The sequence below is a fragment of the Eupeodes corollae genome, chromosome 1, assembly GCF_945859685.1.
Source record: "Eupeodes corollae chromosome 1, idEupCoro1.1, whole genome shotgun sequence".
NCBI lineage: Eukaryota > Metazoa > Arthropoda > Insecta > Diptera > Syrphidae > Eupeodes > Eupeodes corollae.
Window position 1 is genome coordinate 183,903,332 of NC_079147.1, and position 21,425 is coordinate 183,924,756.

Consider the following 21,425-nt stretch of genomic DNA (forward strand, 5'->3'; position numbering starts at 1 on the left):
AATTGAAGTTTTCGAAGACATAGAACATAATAAGACAGTCAGACCATAATCTACGAACGAACCCCTCTCCTACAATTCTTTTTTTTATTCAGTTTCAAATTAAAAAATTGAAAGCAAAACATAATAAACATACATTTTTTCTGATATTTTCTTAACATATCCCTTTTTTAAAATTGTCCATTTTATTAAGTTACAATTAGTTTCGATGTCAGATTGTTATTTTTTGACTTCTTCATTGTCAAGCTATCTGACACTTTGAATAAGTAACAGAGTCATAAAGACATATTCTTAATAAGACTGTAAAGTGATATATGATATTTAAGACTGTGATACAGGGCTTTTCATTTTGCGGCTTTAAAAGTAAATAAAAAACATATAAAATACTATCATAATATTTCTTTTTCAATATAAAGTTTGAACGTTGACAATATGTGTAACAGTACATCATTTAAATGACCACCACGCGAATTGTTGCAAGCATCGATTCTTTTGAGGTAATTTTCGACCACTTTTTGACACATTTTTTTTTTTTTTTGGCGGTATCTCAGCCATAACTTGACGAATGTTGGTTTTTAAGTGCTCAAGAGTTTATCTGCATAAACACGGTCTTTCGCGTAACCCCACAAAAAAAAGTTTAGATGTGTCAAATCGCATTGTTTGGTGGAAATGTCTTTTGCAATAAAGGCGAATTCGATCCAGTTGTTTAGCATGTGGCACTGTTTTGTTTAAACCACGTATTCCGTAAATTGTATTCTTCAATAGCAGGCAAAAAAGTCTGTTATCATCTGACCATAGCGCTCCGTTCCATCGTCTTTTTCGAAGAAGTAAGTTAAAATCATATCACTTTTTGTGACTTTCGGAGAATCCCAAATACGAAAACTTTGTTTATTAACATACCCACCGAGTGAGAAATTTTATTTACGCTGAAGAAAATTTTGTTCAAAAAATCGTCGTGCACCGCATGTTGTCAAAGCGCCCATTCGACGTATCTGCGGAGTTGTGAATGGTCAGCTGGCTTCAGTTGTTTTATGACCAGTCCTAATTCCAGAGAACAAGGAGGAACAGACACTTTCACTTACAGCAGCGATAATTTCAGTGGAAAGAACGAAACTGTGATGCACAATTCCTCAAATCCAGTGTTTTTAAATTTCTTAACAATTTTGCAAATTAGTTGAGTTGTTTGACGATTATTTAAACCATAATCTCCTCTTAAAGCACGATATGTGGCTGTGGCAGAATAGCCATTTGAAGTAGGTTTTAACAATTTGTATGCATTGTCTGATAGTTAAGCGTTCCATTTTCGTAAATGTCAGACTTTCAACAAAAAAAAAATGATTAAACAACTTAGTTTGACTGATGTCGAATTCCAACCATATACTTTTAAAACCGCAAAATGGATAAACCGTTCCAATTACAAGGAAGTGAAAGTTTTCATTTGTGTCGTATCCATTTTTATCGGAATAATTTTCAGTTGGCTTGAACATTTGTTTCTCTGAAACATTTAGATATTGACTTACTTTTGACTGACTAATTTGATCTGTGGCGGCAGTCATAAGTGATATCTGTCAAAACAAAAACTAGTCGATAAATTGCTCAAAAAAGTTCATGGCTCTATAAAAAAAATAAGAGAACGTAGGTATTTTTAATTCGATATATTATTGGAATTATTTTTTTTTTTTTTAATATTTTACAGAGTTGAATCATCTTACTTGGTGGTAGTCACATTTGACTTTCAAAAATGTTACTACCCGCAACAACATTAGATGATTTCAAATCAGCAATTAAATTAAGTTTAAAACTTAACAAAAAGAACAAATTGCGATTTGAAAGTTGACTAGAAGCTTAAATGCTTGTGAAACAGGAGCGTCTCGTGAAGAGACAAAAAGTGTACTTTCTGTGAAACCAGGTATCACCAAAATCACACTAAAATTTTGTTTGCTAAAAGTGTTGTCCGTAGTTACTCCATTTTTGTTTTCGTCACAAATTCACCGTTTTACCTATTTTAAATACTATTGTTTTTTTTTGGGTTCGCTAAGTTTTTCATCAAATTAAATTCAACTTAACCATTCATAAAGTGTGTCTACACCATAATAAGCAAATATTTTAGAACACATCGTTCATGAATTTTTTTAGATTTGTTTTGTAAATGCTTAACTAAAATTATATTTTCAAAGTGGTTTGTACTTAAGATAATAAGTTCAACTTGTTAGATTAGCTGTCAAAACAAAACAATACAATACCAGTTATATTGTTGTTGCTTCTTGTAGCAATTAAATTACTAATACAACAATATTAACAAATGGGTTATGGAGGGTGAAACGTAAGAATTATAAAAGGAAACAAAAGTGTTATAATAAAATTGGCAACCATTTTGTTACAATCGAAAAATGAAGTCAGTAATCGAACGCTTTATCCATCATCTGTCAACATCAACGTCAACAGTGACAGCTACAACCACTTTCGGAGACCATCATTATGGGACCTCATTTTCATGAATTTACATTTTGATACTTTTGAAATTTAAACTCATTTGAAATATAGAAATCAAATTGTGCAGTTCATTGAAAGGAGACTAAACACATATTTATTTTTACTTTTCAATCATTGATTGATTTTATCCTATATTTTTGTACTTATTTGTGTCTTTTTCCTTCCTCTGTAATATTATTTATGTCACATCACGCATATTCAATATCCATATACTCACATTAAGGTACCTCTATACATACATACAAACGTAAGTGTCCTTTGAATATATCTGCATTATAGATACTTTTATATTTTTCTTCATTTCTGTCTCTAAATTGAAAACCACAGATGATGATAATAATGATGAGCATGAAAGAAGAAATGAAAAGAAAAGGAACAAATTCTTCAGATTGCATTTGGAAAATTGGATTTTTCTTCATTTTTATTGAATTGAGGTTATGGATGGAAGGATATACAAAAAAAAGAAGACAAGAATACAAATTCTATGAATTCGAGATGAATTCTTCTGAATTCATTAGGGATTGGTTTTTATACGCTACCCAAAAGATAGACGAAGAGAACACAAAACTCATATTGAAAAATTCAGATAGGAAAGAGAGATTAGATTTGGGATTGAAAATAACAAACCATAATATATACATTTCAAAAGACTGTTTTTTTTAAAGTTTAACAAATAATTGAAACAATTGAGTATATATGAAGTGATAAGAAATCATGTGAAATTCAGGAAACAAAGTCCTCGGAATGTAAGTTAACTCAAGGAGTGCTTACATAATTGGAAAGTGAAGGAGATTACGTTGAGGTGTAAAGTTTCCTTTTCTTTTAGGCATCTGGAGGTGGATCTCGGTTAAAGTTAAACGACTTGCATTTAAGATTTCTACCCGAATAATTTTTATTAACGGTATGGGCCACTTTGAGCCGGCTGTTAGCAATAACACTCCAAATATTCTTTTACAAGGCGTCAATCGTCTCCCACACAAAATAGTCCAGTGGTGTTAAATCGCACGATCTTTTAGACCATTCCACAGGCTCACGACACGAGATTGATGCGTCCGTCGCGAGTACCGAACCAACATTTTGGTAATAAATTTCACAATTTGAAAACTTTATTCAAGTCTATTTGTTATGATATAGCAAACCAAACTAAGCACACACCAATTGACAGCTGTCAAAAAGTATCAACTCCGAAAAAAACTACTGTCAGATTGAAAACCATAAGTATAATAAAAACACCATAGTTACTTTTGTGTAGCCGTGGCGTGATGGTTAGTGCATTTGACTGTCATGCCAGAGGTCTTGGGTTCAAACCCTGCCCGCGACGCATCTTTCCGACGTCAGAAATTGTGAAACTAGTGGAAAAATTAGAGCCGTTAGAACATGTTAATAATGTAAACAATAGTAACCGTCTTCGTGGCGTAAGGAAAATACTGCTTCTGTAGCCAGTACATATATAGTGTTGACAAAAAAACAGGTTTATCGGTAATTTAGAGTTAAGCATTTCACAAGACGTTATTAGTTTGTTATTTAGGTTTACGGCTTTAAGAGTTCAGTTAACACATGAACTAAACCCAATCGATTGCTTAAAACGAATTTACTCATTTTCATCATCGGAACTTCGGCATAAGGTCTAAAGTCTAAGCCAATACTCCAAAATCGATTCAAATACTCGAGGTTATCAATCAAATGCAGCCGTTAATGTGTGAATTGCCCATCGATAATGTCATTAAAATAATATGGTGCCATACATCCGTAACTGTGGTGACCATTTGGCTAATATTTTTTTCAATTGCCATTGACACATTGACATACCTTGCCCTTACGGTTAGCAACACAGGTCCCTTAAAAAAAAAAAAACACAGATCTGAAGGTCTAGTTTCTAATCAAAAACTTGTCGAAAACAGTGTCTTTGTATATGTTGTGTAGAATTTAATAGTTAAAGGAATGTTTTTAAATCTCGATTCACACTTATTTTTTGATAAATGTATAATTTATTGATCTAAATTGTTGCTAAATAATAATCTAAAATATTTTCAGTAGAATGTTTATATAAAACAACCACTCAAAAACAAGCTGTACATTTTTAGAAGAAGACATTTTAAGATTTGTAACAGTTGACAAAAGAATCGAAACTTTGCAATATTTAACCTTGTACAGAGTGAGGACACAAATATTTACATATTTAGAGAACAAAAACACGTTCGACAACAATAGGTACAAATTTTATTTTAAAATATAAATTAGACAAATTATTTATCAAATATTACATTCATTAAATGATGCCCGTTTTTTCTTAATTAATCTTTTAATCTATTGACAAAATCTTCCAACACTCTTCGCAACATTTTCGGTGTAATCTCCGCAATTTCTTGTCGAATACGCGCTTTTAAATCCTCCAAATTATGCATACGAGTCGTTTAGACATGCCCTTTCAAATATTCTCAGAGGAAGAAATCGGGAACTGGGAATGGGTTGGCCAAGCAAAATTTGTCCAACGAGAAAGTGAACGAGTACCAAACTTTTAAACAACAGTCGGTATCTTTCACAGACTCTCTTGATGTTTTCAAATGTTTTCACCATTTTTGGCGTTCTGGACACTTCATATCGGTTGCTTTAATTGATTCACGAACATATTTAACCCATTTGTTTAAAATATTCATGAGGGCACAGGTTTTTGGCGAGAAACTTTAAACTGAAGGTTCCGGCTTCAGCACGTCGCACTTTTACTAAGGATTAAACAAAAATATACCTCAAGTAAAACGCAATTTCTTTATCAGTACAACTGATAATAAATAATAAACAAATTGTCGGACCTGCAAATCGCTAGAGACCGTACTCGACACAGTGTAACCACCGCAGTTAGACAAAAAACAAATGTGGGGGCATCTTTATGTTGTCACCCTGTATAAGAAAAAACCGTGCTCTCAACTAATTTAATTTGCTGATATGTAAAGGGATGTCAACAAAATCGCCTCTTTCAAAGATTTGAAGATATTTAAGAAGCCTTTTTTCTTTCAATCCAAAAAGGTTTAAAAAGAAAACTTAGAAAATACTATCACAATTTCGTTCATTTGACGCTGTATTCAATACAGTTTAAGGTAATTTAAATAAAATGTCAAGAAAAATCTAAGCACCGAGTTTACTCGTGGGAAAGCAGACAAATTTCTTTAATAATTTTTTTCTTATTTATCCATTATATTCTTTAAAACTAAAATACGAATATAAATCCTTATAAAAGCAAAACATACAAGTAAATCCCTTAAAATCCTTTTGAAGGGATTATGGTAAGGATTTAACGATTGAGTCAACATAACAAACTAAAAGGAAAAGCTTCCTTCATGAAGATGTTTTTTGTTTACCCAATACACAGTATATACAGATGAAAACTTCAAGAATCAAGGAAGCTCGTTTAAAGTGTTCTTTATAACCTTTTCTTTTTACTTATACCTCTATAGTCATACATACATAGGTATTAGGTATCTATAGATTCCCCCATTTGGTGGGTGTACAAAAGTTGTACAGTGATGCGGTCGGTGGTGATGGTGTACGGATGTCCTGAAAATGAGCAATAAAATACAAGATATGGGTATACGAACATAAAATATCCTATTATGCAACCACAGTATAAAATAGACCCCACAATGTATTGTGTATTGTGCGAGCTTAGAGAGGTGTACCTTCCATATATAAGCGCACAAAATTAGTCCTCAACTTATATCCATTTGAACTTATATCTCTTTTTTTGGTAAGATAATTTAGGCTTACTTATAGCACAAAAAACCAAAAATATTTTGCAGATGATTTCTTTATTGCACAGAAAGAGAGAAGGATGTTTCTCTTGCCATGTTGCCGTGCTTTATAAATATTGTATGAACATATATTTTGTTTTCTATGCGATTTCTTTATTAAGACAAAATTCTTGAAGAGGTGGTAAAAGAAAATGCTTACTTAAGCTTATAAAGAGAGGTATATCTAAAATAAGGCACCCGGGACAGACGGCATTTCATTTAAAAGTTTAAAAAAAAAAAATGCGTCCCTGCGTCATTTTAATGAAGCAATAATCTTCTGAGTGCGTTGCAAGCTAGCTTGCGTCCAAGGTTTTCGAACATGGATCACATTTCAAGTCTATCAAGTGTAGAAAAAAGATTTATTGAGAAGTAGAAGAAGTTATATTATTACTTTGTATGGTTTTAAGACCGCATTTGACAAGGTGAACAGATAGACTTAATTTTTCAAACTGTCTTTTGGGTCTCTTTAAACTTACTTAAACTTTGTATCGTCAACTAATAAAATAGTTTGGGATGGAAACGAGTTTTCTCATAGTTTTGAAACCACATCAGCTGTTCTTCAGGGACGTATTCTTACTCCATTACTCTCTTTGCGCTTTTCATTGGTGAAAGTTGTATTCTATACAGACAATTTAGTTCTGTTTGTAGACAACACGTTGCTCTCCAAATACATATAAATAGACTGCAACCATTTTGTGAAACATCATTTCCTTTAAACATCTAAGAAACCAAAGATCTAACTTAAATACTGACCTGGTAAATTATTAAAAGAACCTATTCTTAAGGGCTTAAAATTTTACGAAGTAGCAATTTTTTAAATATTTTGCAATTATTAAGCTTTTACTTTTTTCTAATAAGTAAATTGCTAATTCCTTTTAATTAAAAAACTAAAATCCGAACATGTCTAAATAGTGACAGTTTGTGAAAATAAACAAAGTAAACACGCTTAAACGAACCTATTAATTTGAATTCACAACTGTAGAGTGGAACATTCCATTGTACAGATGTCAACTTCCGCTTTTACATAATTTTAACTTTAGTAAATAAGAAAGATTTTAAAATCGTTTAAAATTTGCTAAATTATCTTTTAAGCTTAGTGAAAATGCTAAAAATGGCTTTAAATTTTTACTAAATCGTTTAAAACATTGCGACAGAGTTTTTTTACGCTACAACAAATGCGTGTTTGTCACATGGAGTTTAAGTTTTTGGATACATTTAACTTGAGGCTTGCAATATTTATCATATTTCCTATTTCTAATATTTCAAATGGACTAGCGGGATGGTTAACTCTTCATAAATATTGCCAACATGTTCTTAATTATTAGAAACAAAATTACATATTTGTATAAATAATTTCTTGACTCAGGTTTTTTTGACAACTCAAAGTGTTTGTCAAAAAGAGAAAAACTAAACAAATGCTACATATCTTTTAACTTCTCTTTGCCAGTGACTAAAATGTCAAATTAATTCTCAAAGTATTTATACTAAATGTCAACTCATAGATATATTTTGACAGAGAGGCAAAGCATTTAAAAGCAATTCAGTGATTGAGACAAGTTCTTGTTGTTTCTTAAGCGATAAGTTGGTTTTAAGAACTCTTAAGTCACCCACATTTTGCTTTAATCGAATACAAAATAGCATTCCCATCTGTCAAGTTCAGTTTTTAGCTTCATCAATGTCATTTTAAACTAAATTAAATTTTGATCTGAAAAATTAGACGTAAAAACAGTAACATTTTTTAATCCAAATATGATTTTGTCTCAATCAAAAAAAGGCTTAGAATTTGAATCCCATAGACTCTTAGAAAACCATATACATAAATACTAATAAAATGACGTCCATCACGCAAATGAAAATAGTTAAGTTTTTTTTCAACTATAACCTCAAAATTTCATGGAAAAGTCAAGCAGCATGCATTTTAGTATTGTTTAGTTGGCAAAACATATGTATACAAATGACAGGCACAGATGCACAGCATAATAGTAGTAAAACAAAAACAAATGAAATAAAAATAAAAATAATAAAACCAATTGCTTAAAATAATATTTAATGTCAACTTTTATTTATTTTTTCTTTTTTGTTTTGAAATAAAAATAAATACTTTAAAAATGTATCCGGAAAACCATTAGGCGACACGGAAATGTATTAAATGGCTTTTATAATGTGGGTGTGAGTGTGTGTCTCACAGTGTTTTATTATTTTAGTTACAGAAAGCTTAAATGCAATGACCACTGACAGGAAAGTAATTTATTTTAAAACAGAAAGTCAATTTTTAAATGTGAATAAAATTAAAACGTAAAGGGTTCTGAATCTATAGGAAAATTACATTTTCATACACTTTAACCTTTGACGAGTAGAAAAGTCATACAATCAATAATGTTAATATTATGAAGACTGGAAATCTAGCTGTCATTCTGGTTTGCCCAACAAGCTGAAACTTCAATTTACACGCACACATCTAATTCTTAAGTCAATTTACTGCACACATTGAAAGCTTATATCAGTTTTCCACGAATTTATTAGAAATTCATGATAGTGTTCAAAAATTATTAAAATGAAACAAACGAATTTTAAAGTGTTAAGATGGCATTAAACGTAAAGTCTTTCGCCACAATTGGTTTATAAGGGAAAATGTATTCAATATGATTCAGAGAATTAGGAAAATAAAAACTAATTTGGAAGAGTTTAAATTTGTTGTTTCTTTCTATGTATGTATGTGATTGGCTTATTCTAATCACAAGGAAGTAAGCTTATGTACATATATATTTTTATCAGAATAATTTTCAGTGGACATGCGAGTAAGACTTCATTTCTCTGGACCGTTTATATACTGACTTACTTTTGACTTAAAAATTTGATTTGTGGCGGTAGTCAAAACTTTTCTGTCGCAATGACATAAGAGCTGTCAGATTTTTTTTCTTTATAAAAAAGTATTGTTCAAAAAAGCTCATGACTTTAGAGAAAATATAAAAAATTAGGAATATCATAAAATGATAGACAATTCGTTACAATTTAATTCAATATATTTATTCAAACCACTGAACAATTCTACTTTGGCAGTTATTGAATTGAATTGAGTTAACTATCAACAATCAGTTATCATGATTTCATTCCTACAATTCAACTCTATTTGAAATTTAGAAGAACAAAATCAGATTTGAAAGTTAAAAAAAGAAAAAAAGTAGATTCTTGTTAAGTGACATATGTAAATAAATCAATTGAATAATATAATTTAAGATATTTAGATGCTATTTGAAAAATAATCTTAAAGAGCCTTTTGATTCTTGTTGAGCTTTGGATGTTCTTAAATAAAGAGTGGGAGAGAGTTTCACAGTCGGACTTTATAAGAAATTGAGGTTCAGATGTTAAACATGTACGAGATCTTCTACAGGTAGGGAAATTAGTACTGTCAAAACAGTAATGTGGTTGGTGAGTAAGCAGTAAGCACTACATCAGAGAGTTTCAACAAACCCAGAACTTTAAGGTCATGTCTAGCAGCAAGGAAGTAAAATTGGATACACTGTCACATCTTCATAGGCCAAAATCATAGCAAACAATATTGTTAAAAGCAACATTAAGTTTACGTTTATTATCAGTTGCAATATAATTCACAACAAAAAGTTACATACTGGTATTAACAAAGTCTTGATAAGCACATTGCGTGTGTTTGCAAGTGTAAAATTCTGGGTTACCCATAGAGAAGGGCCCTATAAACTTTGCTTTAAATTACATTAATATGGTTGTAAAATGTTGGAGAGCGGTTAAAGTTAACGCTTAAAAGTAAAAAAGTCAATAATCTTTTTAGAAATCACTACACAATTTGATTTTTTAGGATTCAAGAAAGGACCATTTAAGTTAGACCAGTTTGAAAGTTGGCCAAGAGGCTAACTGAAGAAAAGTTGAAAGTTGTCGGCATACAGATGACAGGAATAGTTTTTTTATCAAACATGGAAGCTTATTGACATAGACACATAATAGTAGAGAACCCAATATCGACCCCTGAGGATCACCGGACGAAGTAGGTACAAAACTGGCCAAACAATCACCAATTTGAACTTCTTGTTTCCTATTAGTCAAATGATAATATGCAAAAAATTAAACTGCAGCATACGTTTTTTTTACACAGAATTACATGGTTGACAGTGCCAAAAGCCTTAGAAAAATCAAGCAAAACTAAGAAAGTAACATCGTCGTCATACTATTTCTTCAGTCACACAAAGGAGTCCTGCTGTACAGCTGTGCTTTTTCCGAAAGCCAGCTTGTTTTGGATTGAGTAAAGTCTTTGCTATGAGATAACCTGTGATTTGTATCTGCAAAATTCTCTCAAAGACTTTATACAAATATGGTAGAATTGGGATAGTTCTATATTCAGTTCCTTCAGCATTTTTAGGAATTGGTATGATTTTTGCTGTTTTCTAAAGGTCTGGAAAAACTTCAGACATTGAAATAGTAATTAATGCATATGTAATGTATGGCAGTAAAATTCGAAAAATCAATTTGAAAAATGTGGGGTTAATATGGTCCAGACCGACAGACCGATTTGACTTTACAGAAAGCAGACTTTCAACAACATCAAACGAAAACTGAAACTAAGGTGGTCTATGTAAATTTTTCCTAAATGAAATATTTTTCTATGAACCTGAAAAAAGGTGTGGATAATGGGACAGAGATAATTGATTTACCAATACCAACGTAGGTTCCTCCACAGTCACGATTTGATACTATTGTTGTCAGAATATTCAAAATTACATTCGGTCGTCAAAATAAATACCCCATGTTTTGAAAAAAAGCAGGTGCGGAAACGATGTTTTAATAGTTACAATCTGCAGCTTTGATTTGATTAATGTGAATACATGATTATATGGCATTCAACGGAAAGATGACATTTATAGTGAAATTAATGTAACTAACAGTATTTAAAGCAGAAAAATACACTAAATGCCAAATTAATTGACAGTTCTCTACTTTTAGCCCATTCCCTTAATCCAATCTTGTCATTTAAAAACAAATACGAATGATTTCTTAATAAATCATACAACTAATTTGCATAATTGTCTATATTTTTAGCTGGAGTCCTTATCAACATCGAGTGCAAAGCATGGGCAAAGAATATCTATCACGACCGTTCTGAGAGGAGAGGATCCGTCCATTTCGAATTAATGGTTGATTAAGAAATGGCAGCCTAATAAACAAAAAAAAAACATATTAAACATTAATTCAAAGAAATAAAACACAGTTTTTAAATAAAAAAAGAATATAAATTAAAAAAAAATATATTAAAAAGAAACACAACACACAGACACATTACCAAAAAAGAAAAACAAACAAAATAACCCCCATTTATTTTTAAAATTGAAAAATCACAATAAATTAAAATAATTAAAAAAAAAAAAAACAGACAAAAAAATAATTTTAATTTAAAGTTAAATTTTCAAAAACCAAACAATAAAACAACAAAAAATTATTTGAATATAAATAAAGAAAATTGAAAATATAAGTACTATACTGCAGCATACGGAAAAAAATGATGATAAAAACTTTAACAAACAGACAAAAATCACTAATTAGCCCGAAAATAAATAAAACAAAATTGAGAAATAATAGAAAAAAAATGAAATATTTATATAAAATATCTAAAAAAATAAAAATAATAAAATCGAAAATCAGCGCAGCGAAGAAAACAAAAAATACAATTTTTAATTAAAAACAAAAAATACCATTGTACTTAAAGAAAAACAAAACAAAATAAAAACAAGGACAGAAAATTAAAAAAAAAAAAAAAACAAAAACAGCATCATATAAACAGCAAGCATAGTGATTCTGCAATTCTTTTTTTTTTTGTTTTAAATTAACTTTAAATTTGTATTAATTAATAAATATATAAATACATGTATATGATTATTTTCTTACCTAACTAGTTTGATCCATTTTATTAGAGAACATAAACACACAGAACATGAACGAGCGGAATAAATTTTAAAATAAAATTAAAAAATAAAAAAACAAAAAAATTATAATGAAATTGTACTCACCTTTCTCAAAAACAAAAAACAATATAATTAAAAATATAAGTAAGAAAAAAAAATATAAAAATAAAATTAAAAACAAAACATATTATTTTAAATTTTTGCGTTAATTTCGTTTTATTTCCATTTCCTAAATTTTCACCTCTTCCCTATTAAAAATTCCCTCCCTGAATGTTGAAATGAAACCAAAGAATAAAATATTTAAAACAAAAATAACTGTTCAGCACACCGCTTCCACCATAAAAATGCAAACAAAAACTACCACCACCAACAAAAAATATATAGGTATAAATAATAAAAAAATTATATTATATTAAAAATTAAAAAAAAAAAAACTATAAACCTAGCCCCTCCCCTCGCCTCCTTTTTTTCATCCACTTAGTAAATAAACCAAAACAAAAAAAAAACAAGATAAATAAATTACACTTTAATTTTTAAGCAGTTAGCTTTTAAGAGAGAATAAAATAATATTAAAAAAAGAAAACTTGTAAAATTAAGTTTAAGTAAATATATAAAAACAAAAAATTAGAAGAATAAAACAAATTAAAAAACAAAAAACAGACATATACATAAAATTCATATAAATTATAGTAAAACAGAAAAATAAAAACATTAAAACAAATTACACCGAATAAGTGTTTTGAGAAAAATGAATAAATATTAATTATTTTTAATTTCCCATATATATAAAAAAAAACTGATTAAATAACAAGATACTGCTTTGATTTAGATTTAAAAATTATAAACTTAAACAATTTTACCAAAACAAACAAAAAAATAATAACAATAAAAACCCAAACTGCTTTAATGAGTTGTTTCTTAATTAATAAATTTCATTTTTATCACTAAACAAAAAATCCCATTTTATTTTTGTATTATAAATAAAATTTTCAAACAAAATCTCCATAATCCCCGCAAACTCTGTTTCTTTTGTATTTCAAAATTAATTTAAATATTATACAACATTTTTAAAAAAACGCAGCATGTTCTATAGGAAAATTAAAGAAAAAATTCTTCGTACATTACAAAACAAAAAGAAATATAGTACTATAAATATAGTTATTAAATTTAAATAAAACAAGAAAAAAAATAAAATCTGTAGAGCAGGTTATTTATTAAATAATTAAAATGAAAACAAAAAAAAAACAATTTTAATCAACTTTTAGATAAAAAAAAATGAAAAATAAAAAAAATACTATTTAAGAGGCAGATTATAAGAAAATAAATTCATTTTCTCATTTGTTGTTAAAAAAAAAATATTTATTATTATTGTTAATTTTGTTTTCTTACACAAATGATTTTTTTGTTTTAATTTGTTTAAGAGATTTTGTTTTATTTTTAATTGTTGAAGATACAAATATATATTCGCATATTTTAAGTGAATATGTTTCCCCCCTCCATCCGCTCCCCCTTTTTTCAAACGAGAAAAAATGCATTGTTTATAAACAAAAATAACAAATGAAATAAAAATAAAAACTACATAAATGGATAAGTTAAAAAACTTTATAAAACAAAAATAGAAAACTAAAAAACAATTTTCTTATACAAGAAAACAAAAATGTAGCTTTTTTGTTTAGGTTTTAAAAATAAATAAAATTTTAAAAACTAAATACATTTAATTTATGTTAACATTTTTTTGTTAGCTTTTAGTGTTCATAGATTTAACAATAAAAAACAATTTTAAATTACAAAAAAATAAAAAAAATTAACATAAAAACAAAAAAAAAAACAAAAAAACTAAAACAGTTGATTTTTTTGAAAGTTGATATAATTTTAGTTAGCAAAAGTTATTCTTTTTCGCTGCTGCAGAATGCTGCGCTTTAATAATTTAAAATTTCTTGATGGTTCTGTGTTTTTAAAGGTTCGATGGTAAAGGGGATAAAGAGTTTGATTAAAAGTTGTTTGAGACGGTAAATAATGGACCTATGCTTAGTTTTTTGATGGTTTACGATGACCTATTACGGTACAATAGGTCATGTTAGTATGATTTTGAAAATACCATAAGTTCCGGCCGGTAGATGTCACTTCAATAATGAAGAGCTTTAAAGCTCGTTAGAATTTTACTAAAGATATAAGAAAATAGATCGTCGAGATCTATAAACATTAGGTAGGTTCAGACGACATAAGGGACTTGAAAGTAAGGCAAGTTTCTAGTATCTGTTTGGGAAGCTGCCAAAAAATTACCTTCCAATTAAGGAAACTTTAATGGAAAGTTCACTGGAAAGCTTGTCAAGAAAAATAACGATTTAATAGTTTTTTTTTGCTATGAACTAAAAGTGGAGGTTTACAAAATACAGTTCCGAATTAAAAATTCATGACATTTGAAAAACGAACTAACTGCCTCGTCCTAAATTTACTTATGAAGTTGACTGCAATTAAGCCCCTTATGTTGTCTGAACCTGTTAATATCCAATATGGGGTTCAAATGTTTTAAGTTCCTTTTAGGAATAGGTAAATTGTATATCTTCAATTGTTTTTGAATGCATTCAAAAAAGAATTTAATTCAATTTTTCGAGGAGCCATTTAGAAGTTTTTTTTTAACACCACTTCGATGATAGTATTGTTCATAACATGCTAAAAGGAGAAAGTTCTTAAATATTTTTTGAATACAAAGGTTTATTCATTTACTTGGAATTTCTTTGGTCTTCTGTGTATTTAGTCTAAGGCCAGCCATCCACAGCACAATACACAGTTAACTGTGAAAACAGCACAAACAACCCGGTCGTGAATGGCCGGCTTAAGTATGTATATAATACTTTGTGATACACTACCAAAAATCATAGAAATCAAATCCGAATAAAGGGACAAACCTAGAAAGTTAATTTCTGCTGCTTTTAAAGCCGGATAAATTTTGTAATTAGAAAATTTAAGGAATTAGTACTCAAAAATTCGAAGCAACAACAACAACGAAAAGCAACAACAAACAACAACAACAAAATCTTAACCTACATTTCAAAAATTGTACAACTTATCGTCGTTAATATATTTTAAAATAGTAAAAAATTTCATATATGTGAATTTTGAAAAGTTTGTTTGCGTTCGATATGTAACATCTCGTACAAAATATCACAACTCATGTTAACATCAAAAGCTCAAAAAGAAGAAGGATAAGATTTGTGTTTCCAATAACATTCTGGAACATCATTATTCTTTATAACAATTAATAAAGGGAAAAAGTCGCCAAGCCTTGTAAAACTTAATTCTTAGAAGTTTGAATTCTTCCATATCAATTTTCTCTTTAGTATGTTACATTCCTATGTAATAGTTAAGGCAGAAGAGAAAAATGAATCTCCTAACTCGTCTTTGTATCTATAAATAATTTTTAAACTTCTTAACCTAACATCTTTCACAACTCTAGTTTCGAACTTGTATATAGATACAAAACTTTAGTAGGAAGCATCTGATTGAATTAAGGCAATATTAAAATAAACTCCTAAGTAGAGCTTTTTCAGAAAATTTGATTTACTTCTCTTTTAGATTTGAATGCATACAAATCTCGTTTTATTTTTTATCGATAATGCTAAAGGAACTGTAAATTTAAGATAGCTATGTTTGCTAACAGAAATGAACAGAACTGTATTAAATTTTTATTTTCTTTAGCAACTTTTTAGTTTTGTACTTGAAAATAATTTCAAGATAAACAACAACAACAGTTTTGTACTTAAAGAAACAACAACTCTTTAAAAAAAAGTTCTGTCAAAAAAACCATAACCTATATTTAGAATTTTTAACATTTATTAAATAACATCTTAATAAAAACAAAATAAAAACAAAACATCTCACAACTCATGTTATCAACTCAAATGAAAATGGCTTAGGATTTTTTTGTCAACATCAAAAATTCAGTACAAAACTTTTTTCAAGTTTTTATGAATAATACTTAAAAATATTTAAAAAAAAAACCTTTTATAAAAAAAATATTTAAACCTAACACCATAACATCTTTAAATAAATATAGAATTTATTTCACAACTCTTGTTTCTCAGCTCAAAAAGAAATTTTTTATAAAAGGAAAATTTTTAGATATATACAGTAAAATTTATAGTAAATAAAACATGAAAAGAAGTATAAAATTTGTTCTTATTTATATGAGAGTAGTTTATTTGACACATTTTTATCATTTTTCTTAATATATATAAATTACTTATATAATATAGAAAAATGTTAAAGAGTGTTAGAAGGCTGCAATTCATATACACAAGAATCAAATTTTTGGACGTTAGAATAAGATAAAGAATAGTTTTAAGAATAAAATAGAAAAATAAGTTGCACGCAACTTATGATAGTTTTAATGAAAAATTATTAACTTTACAGTTAAAATTGAAATTTTTAGCTTAAAAATAGAATTTTATGAGTTTATAATGACCATGAACTCAAAATTCTCTTTTAAAAACTTTCTGAAGAATTGACAAAGCCGTTGAGCTTAGCTTTCCATCTGTTGAGCTCCTATTTCTTTAGAACCTAACGAATTATTTCGAATATTCAATGTTACGATTCGAAAAGAGCTCATTATTGACAACAAAAAACTGACATTTTGAATTCCGGAACTTCTAACAACAACTCTTAATCAAACCGAACAAAAATTCAGAAGTTTTAATACAACCAAATCGAAGAAGTTATGAATTCTTCAGCTCTTTGGTTTTTAAACAATTTTTCAGTAAATGATGATTCCAATTACGAAAAATTGAAGAGTATCATAAAATTCCGAACATATTATGATGATGTTCTGTATCAAATTAGTATTATTTGACACAAATCTTAGAATAGTGTTTAAAATAGTGTGCTTTAAGAAATATTTGGGTGTTAAGATGTCATTGTTTTTGACAACTGTGAGACATCCTTTGTGTCGAAATCGCAATCAAATTAAAAAAAAAATAGTTAAAAGTCCTCAAAATGAGTTGGGTCATTAACGAGGTTTTAAATAGCTTTCAAATCTTAACCCTTACCCCGCGATAAAGTTTAACATTTTGACAACAAATTTAAAGCTAGCATCTCTTTTAAAATCTCTCAAAAAAAAAGGCTTTGATTCAAACTTTTTTATTGGTGCGGAGTAAATCTTTTGTGGCTTTTAGATTTAAATTATTTTTCAAAGCGAAACTCTTGTCAATGAATAAACCTACAACTCTCATTAATGCTTCAAAATTTGTCTAACTTAAGATAACGGATTCATTGCTGTCGTCTTATTTCCTAATTGAGGCATTGTCGAGGTATATGTCTCAGAAAATCTAGTCTTCAATTAAGACGTATCTCAAAGATCGCTCTATAAATATTTTTCATTTAATAAAATGAAGAAGTTCTAATCGAAGAATGATCTAAAATAAGAATTCTTGGCATCGAATTCAACATGCCTACAGATAAGAACCCTATTTTGAAGGGCTCTTTATGGTAAATAAATTGGTGCATATGTTATGCTTCTAGAGGGTAAAGATGGTCCAGATTTATCATGCCACAAAAACAAGTTAATTTATAGCAATTTGTGACCTCATTTTCTTTCCTACGATTTTAAATCGAAAAATAAAAACATCTATTAAAAATTGTTGACAAAATAAAAACAAACAAAAACCCCAACAATTCAACTCTCAAATGACCTTGACCCCATTTTGTTTTTATACACATAGTCTGCTGCTGAAAATGATTTTATTGTGTTCATTTATGCTCCTTGCGCAGTGCGTTCTTGCGGAAAAGGGATTACCTTCCTAACCCAACACCTATTCCTAAAAATAAATCATGTACCTGCATCAACGTTAAGCCTTTTTTCTTTACAATCCTTCCTAATTTTTGTTTTAATTTATTTTTCTGGGGGGAGTTTTAAATATTTTGGTATTATGTATGTGATGTGTAATAAATTTGAAATTTGAAAATTTTGCTTTAAATTAAATTAATTATATTAAACACAATCAAGTATTATAAAAAAAGTATTGCAAGTGTATTATTGTTGATGATTATATATTTAAAAATAAAGAATCTTTATTTAGAAAAATTTAGTATTATTAATTTAAAATTAAATTAAAAATTACAAGATAATACAAAGTAAAATATAAAAATAATACAACGCGATCGCTATGCTGATAAATTGATGTAATTATATTTAATATAAATATAACAAATAACAATTTAAATAAAATAAAACTGTGTATGTTTTTTGCATTAAAAATAAAAAAAAAATTAAAATAAAATATAATACAAATAATTTGAAATAAACTGAGAATGGAAAAAAATAATTAAAAAACAAACAAAAAATTTACTTGAATAGTTTTTATAGTACCTAGAAGAGACATGCCTAATTAGTGTTGTTAAGTAGGTACTGGCAAATTTTATTATTATAATATTAAATAAATATTTAATTAAAAAAAAAAAACAACAAAACGGCGATGGAAGAAAACTTAATTAATATTACACCCCTTTTTAAAAGTGAATTTCCATTTTATTTATTTTAATTTTTTTCATCAACCAAAACTTTTTAAAAAACTTTAAAAAATACAAACAAATACATTATACGTATTTTTAAGATTCATCGAAACGGATTCAAATACAAAAAGAAAAAAAAGATAAAATTGCTCTACGTTCGATTGTTTTGAATGGCTTTTAAAACTTAACAAATTATAAGAATGGCGGAAATATAGATTTTTCATTTAAAAAAAGAAACAAAAATATATGTAAAACTTCTTTTAATTTAAGAATTAATACAAATATTAAAAATTAAAAGAAAGTATAATTAAAATAAATAACAAAACAAAAAATGTGTATATTCCATTCACTGCCCAGAATAAATAAAAGAAAACAAAAATATAATTAATTAAAAACACAAGAAAATGAAAATGAAAAACAAAAACTAAAACTAAAAAAACCACAAAATACAGCTACTTTCGCCAGTTTATAAATAAAAATAAAAATTATTACAAAACAACAACAACAACCTACATTTAACTATATATTATAATATGCGTTCTCGAGAAACTTTTCTATTTTGAAACAAACAAAACAAAAAGTAATACATTTTTTTTAATTATTCTCCTCACTTAATTTTATATAATTAAATTTAAAAAATTTAAAATACAAAACGGGCAACAACAATTTTCTAAAGTTAATAAATTTATTTAGATAAAACTATGTAAACAACTTAACTACTGTAAACGAAAAAAAAAGTTTTTTTTTATTATTAAAAACTATAAAAATATTTGTATTAATTAAATCATTAACTAATCTGCAAACTCAAAAATAAATGAATACAGTTTGATTTTTAGTTTCAATTCGTTAAGAAAATAAAAACTTTGTTTTTTTTTTTATTTTCATACCTACATATATCAATAAAAACAACAAAAAAAAGAACTTATATAAATATATAAATAATGAAAATATATGTATTCATATGTATATGTACATGTTAAGTTTAAAAATACAAAACAAAATTAAATAAGAGCCGAAGAAAAACATAAAAATTAGTAGTTTAAAAAAATTTTATCCAATATTAATTATTATATAAGCGAAAGAGCAAAATAAAAAATTATAAATTAATTAATAATAACAGAGCCAAACAAAAAAAATCAACAACATCAACCGCTGTAGTTAAATTAAAAATAAATTGTTTTATTTATTTTTCGTTTTATTTTATTCTTAAATGTTTTTTTTTTAAATTAAATAAATAAAATTTATTTCACAAAAACTTTAATAAATCGAAAACAAATCACTGCAGCTTTTTTTGCATTTCTCTTTCTTCTTCTTCTTCTTGTTAATATTCTTTGAATTTTTTTCTTTTCTAAACTATGTAAGTAATAAAACTTTAAAAAAAATGAAATCCACCAAAAAATAACACAAAAAATAAAAAAAAAAAAACAAGATATTCCAAAGAAGAACAAGAACGGAGCTCAATATTTTCATTATTGAAAGAAATTACATAACCAAAAAACAAAACTGTTTAAAAAACATAAAAATCAAGCTTTGAAAAGTGCTTAAATTGTAATATGTAAAAAAAAAACAAAAACAAATATATATATAAAGCATAATAATAACGCCCACAATCCTTTGCTAAAGAGAAAACAAAAAATAACATAAAATTAAACGAACTAAAATGAAAAACAAAAACACACAAAAACTATGATTGACAAAAATTAAGAAAAAAAAACACACACAAAAGAGAATACCAAGAAGAAAATAAACAAGCAAAACAAAACAAAATGAAATAAAAAAGAAAGAAAGATTTAAAGCAAATGAAATGAAAAAAAACGTAAAAACAAAAATGAGAATGAGAATAATTTCTTTATTTTTCCTATGCCACCATCAATAAATTCAATTCTATGTTAGAGATTGTTTAATATAAAAACAAAAATAAAAATAAAAATGAGGAAAAATTTATTGAGAAATAAAATTTATCAAAAATTTAACAAAAAAAAACAATTTTGTGTTTTATTGCCCATTGATGGATTTTATGTCAGTTGGGTGTTTTTAAGGAATTCTCGTAGATTTACTTTTTCAGACTCATATAAGCCTTTCATAAAGGAATAACCTACTGTCATATTTTGACATTTGCCAATTTAAAACTACACCATCATTAAAAACGCAACGATACACGCTACTACAACATATTGAAATTGTTAAAATTGTACAAAATAGCAAAAATCCAACGGAATCCTGTGATTTAAGACATAGAGACAGTTTTCTTTGGGACCACCTTAATGATAATTGTGTTTATTTTATTCAAGAACTTATGAGGTTATGCAGTAGGATGCAATATGGAATGTCAATCAGAGCTAAGCTGGAAAATAATGATAACTTTTCATAATTAATTTCAATTAAAAGTTTTTAATTAAAATTAACAATTGATATGTTTTCCATTACAATTGCACGTTATTGTAATTGAACAAAAATTTACGATTTTAAATCGAAAAATAAAAACATCTATTAAAAATTGTTGACAAAATAAAAACAAACAAAAACCCCAACAATTCAACTCTCAAATGACCTTGACCCCATTTTGTTTTTATACACATAGTCTGCTGCTGAAAATGATTTTATTGTGTTCATTTATGCTCCTTGCGCAGTGCGTTCTTGCGGAAAAGGGATTACCTTCCTAACCCAACACCTATTCCTAAAAATAAATCATGTACCTGCATCAACGTTAAGCCTT

At 27.6% G+C, this 21,425-nt stretch overlaps 1 protein-coding gene across 5 annotated transcripts in view; it reads left to right on the forward strand.

Moving 5' to 3' along the window:
* The window catches only part of LOC129940842 (sodium/potassium-transporting ATPase subunit beta-2), a 74,169-nt gene extending 53,956 nt beyond the window's left edge, over window positions 1-20,213 (forward strand). For all 5 annotated transcript variants that reach the window (XM_056049342.1, XM_056049344.1, XM_056049343.1 and 2 more), the window contains exon 8: window positions 11,343-20,213. In XM_056049342.1, coding sequence (XP_055905317.1) covers window positions 11,343-11,446 — 104 coding nt within the window. In that variant the 3' untranslated portion in view covers window positions 11,447-20,213. The remainder of the gene's footprint in view (window positions 1-11,342) is intronic.
* Window positions 20,214-21,425: the final 1,212 nt, after the last annotated feature.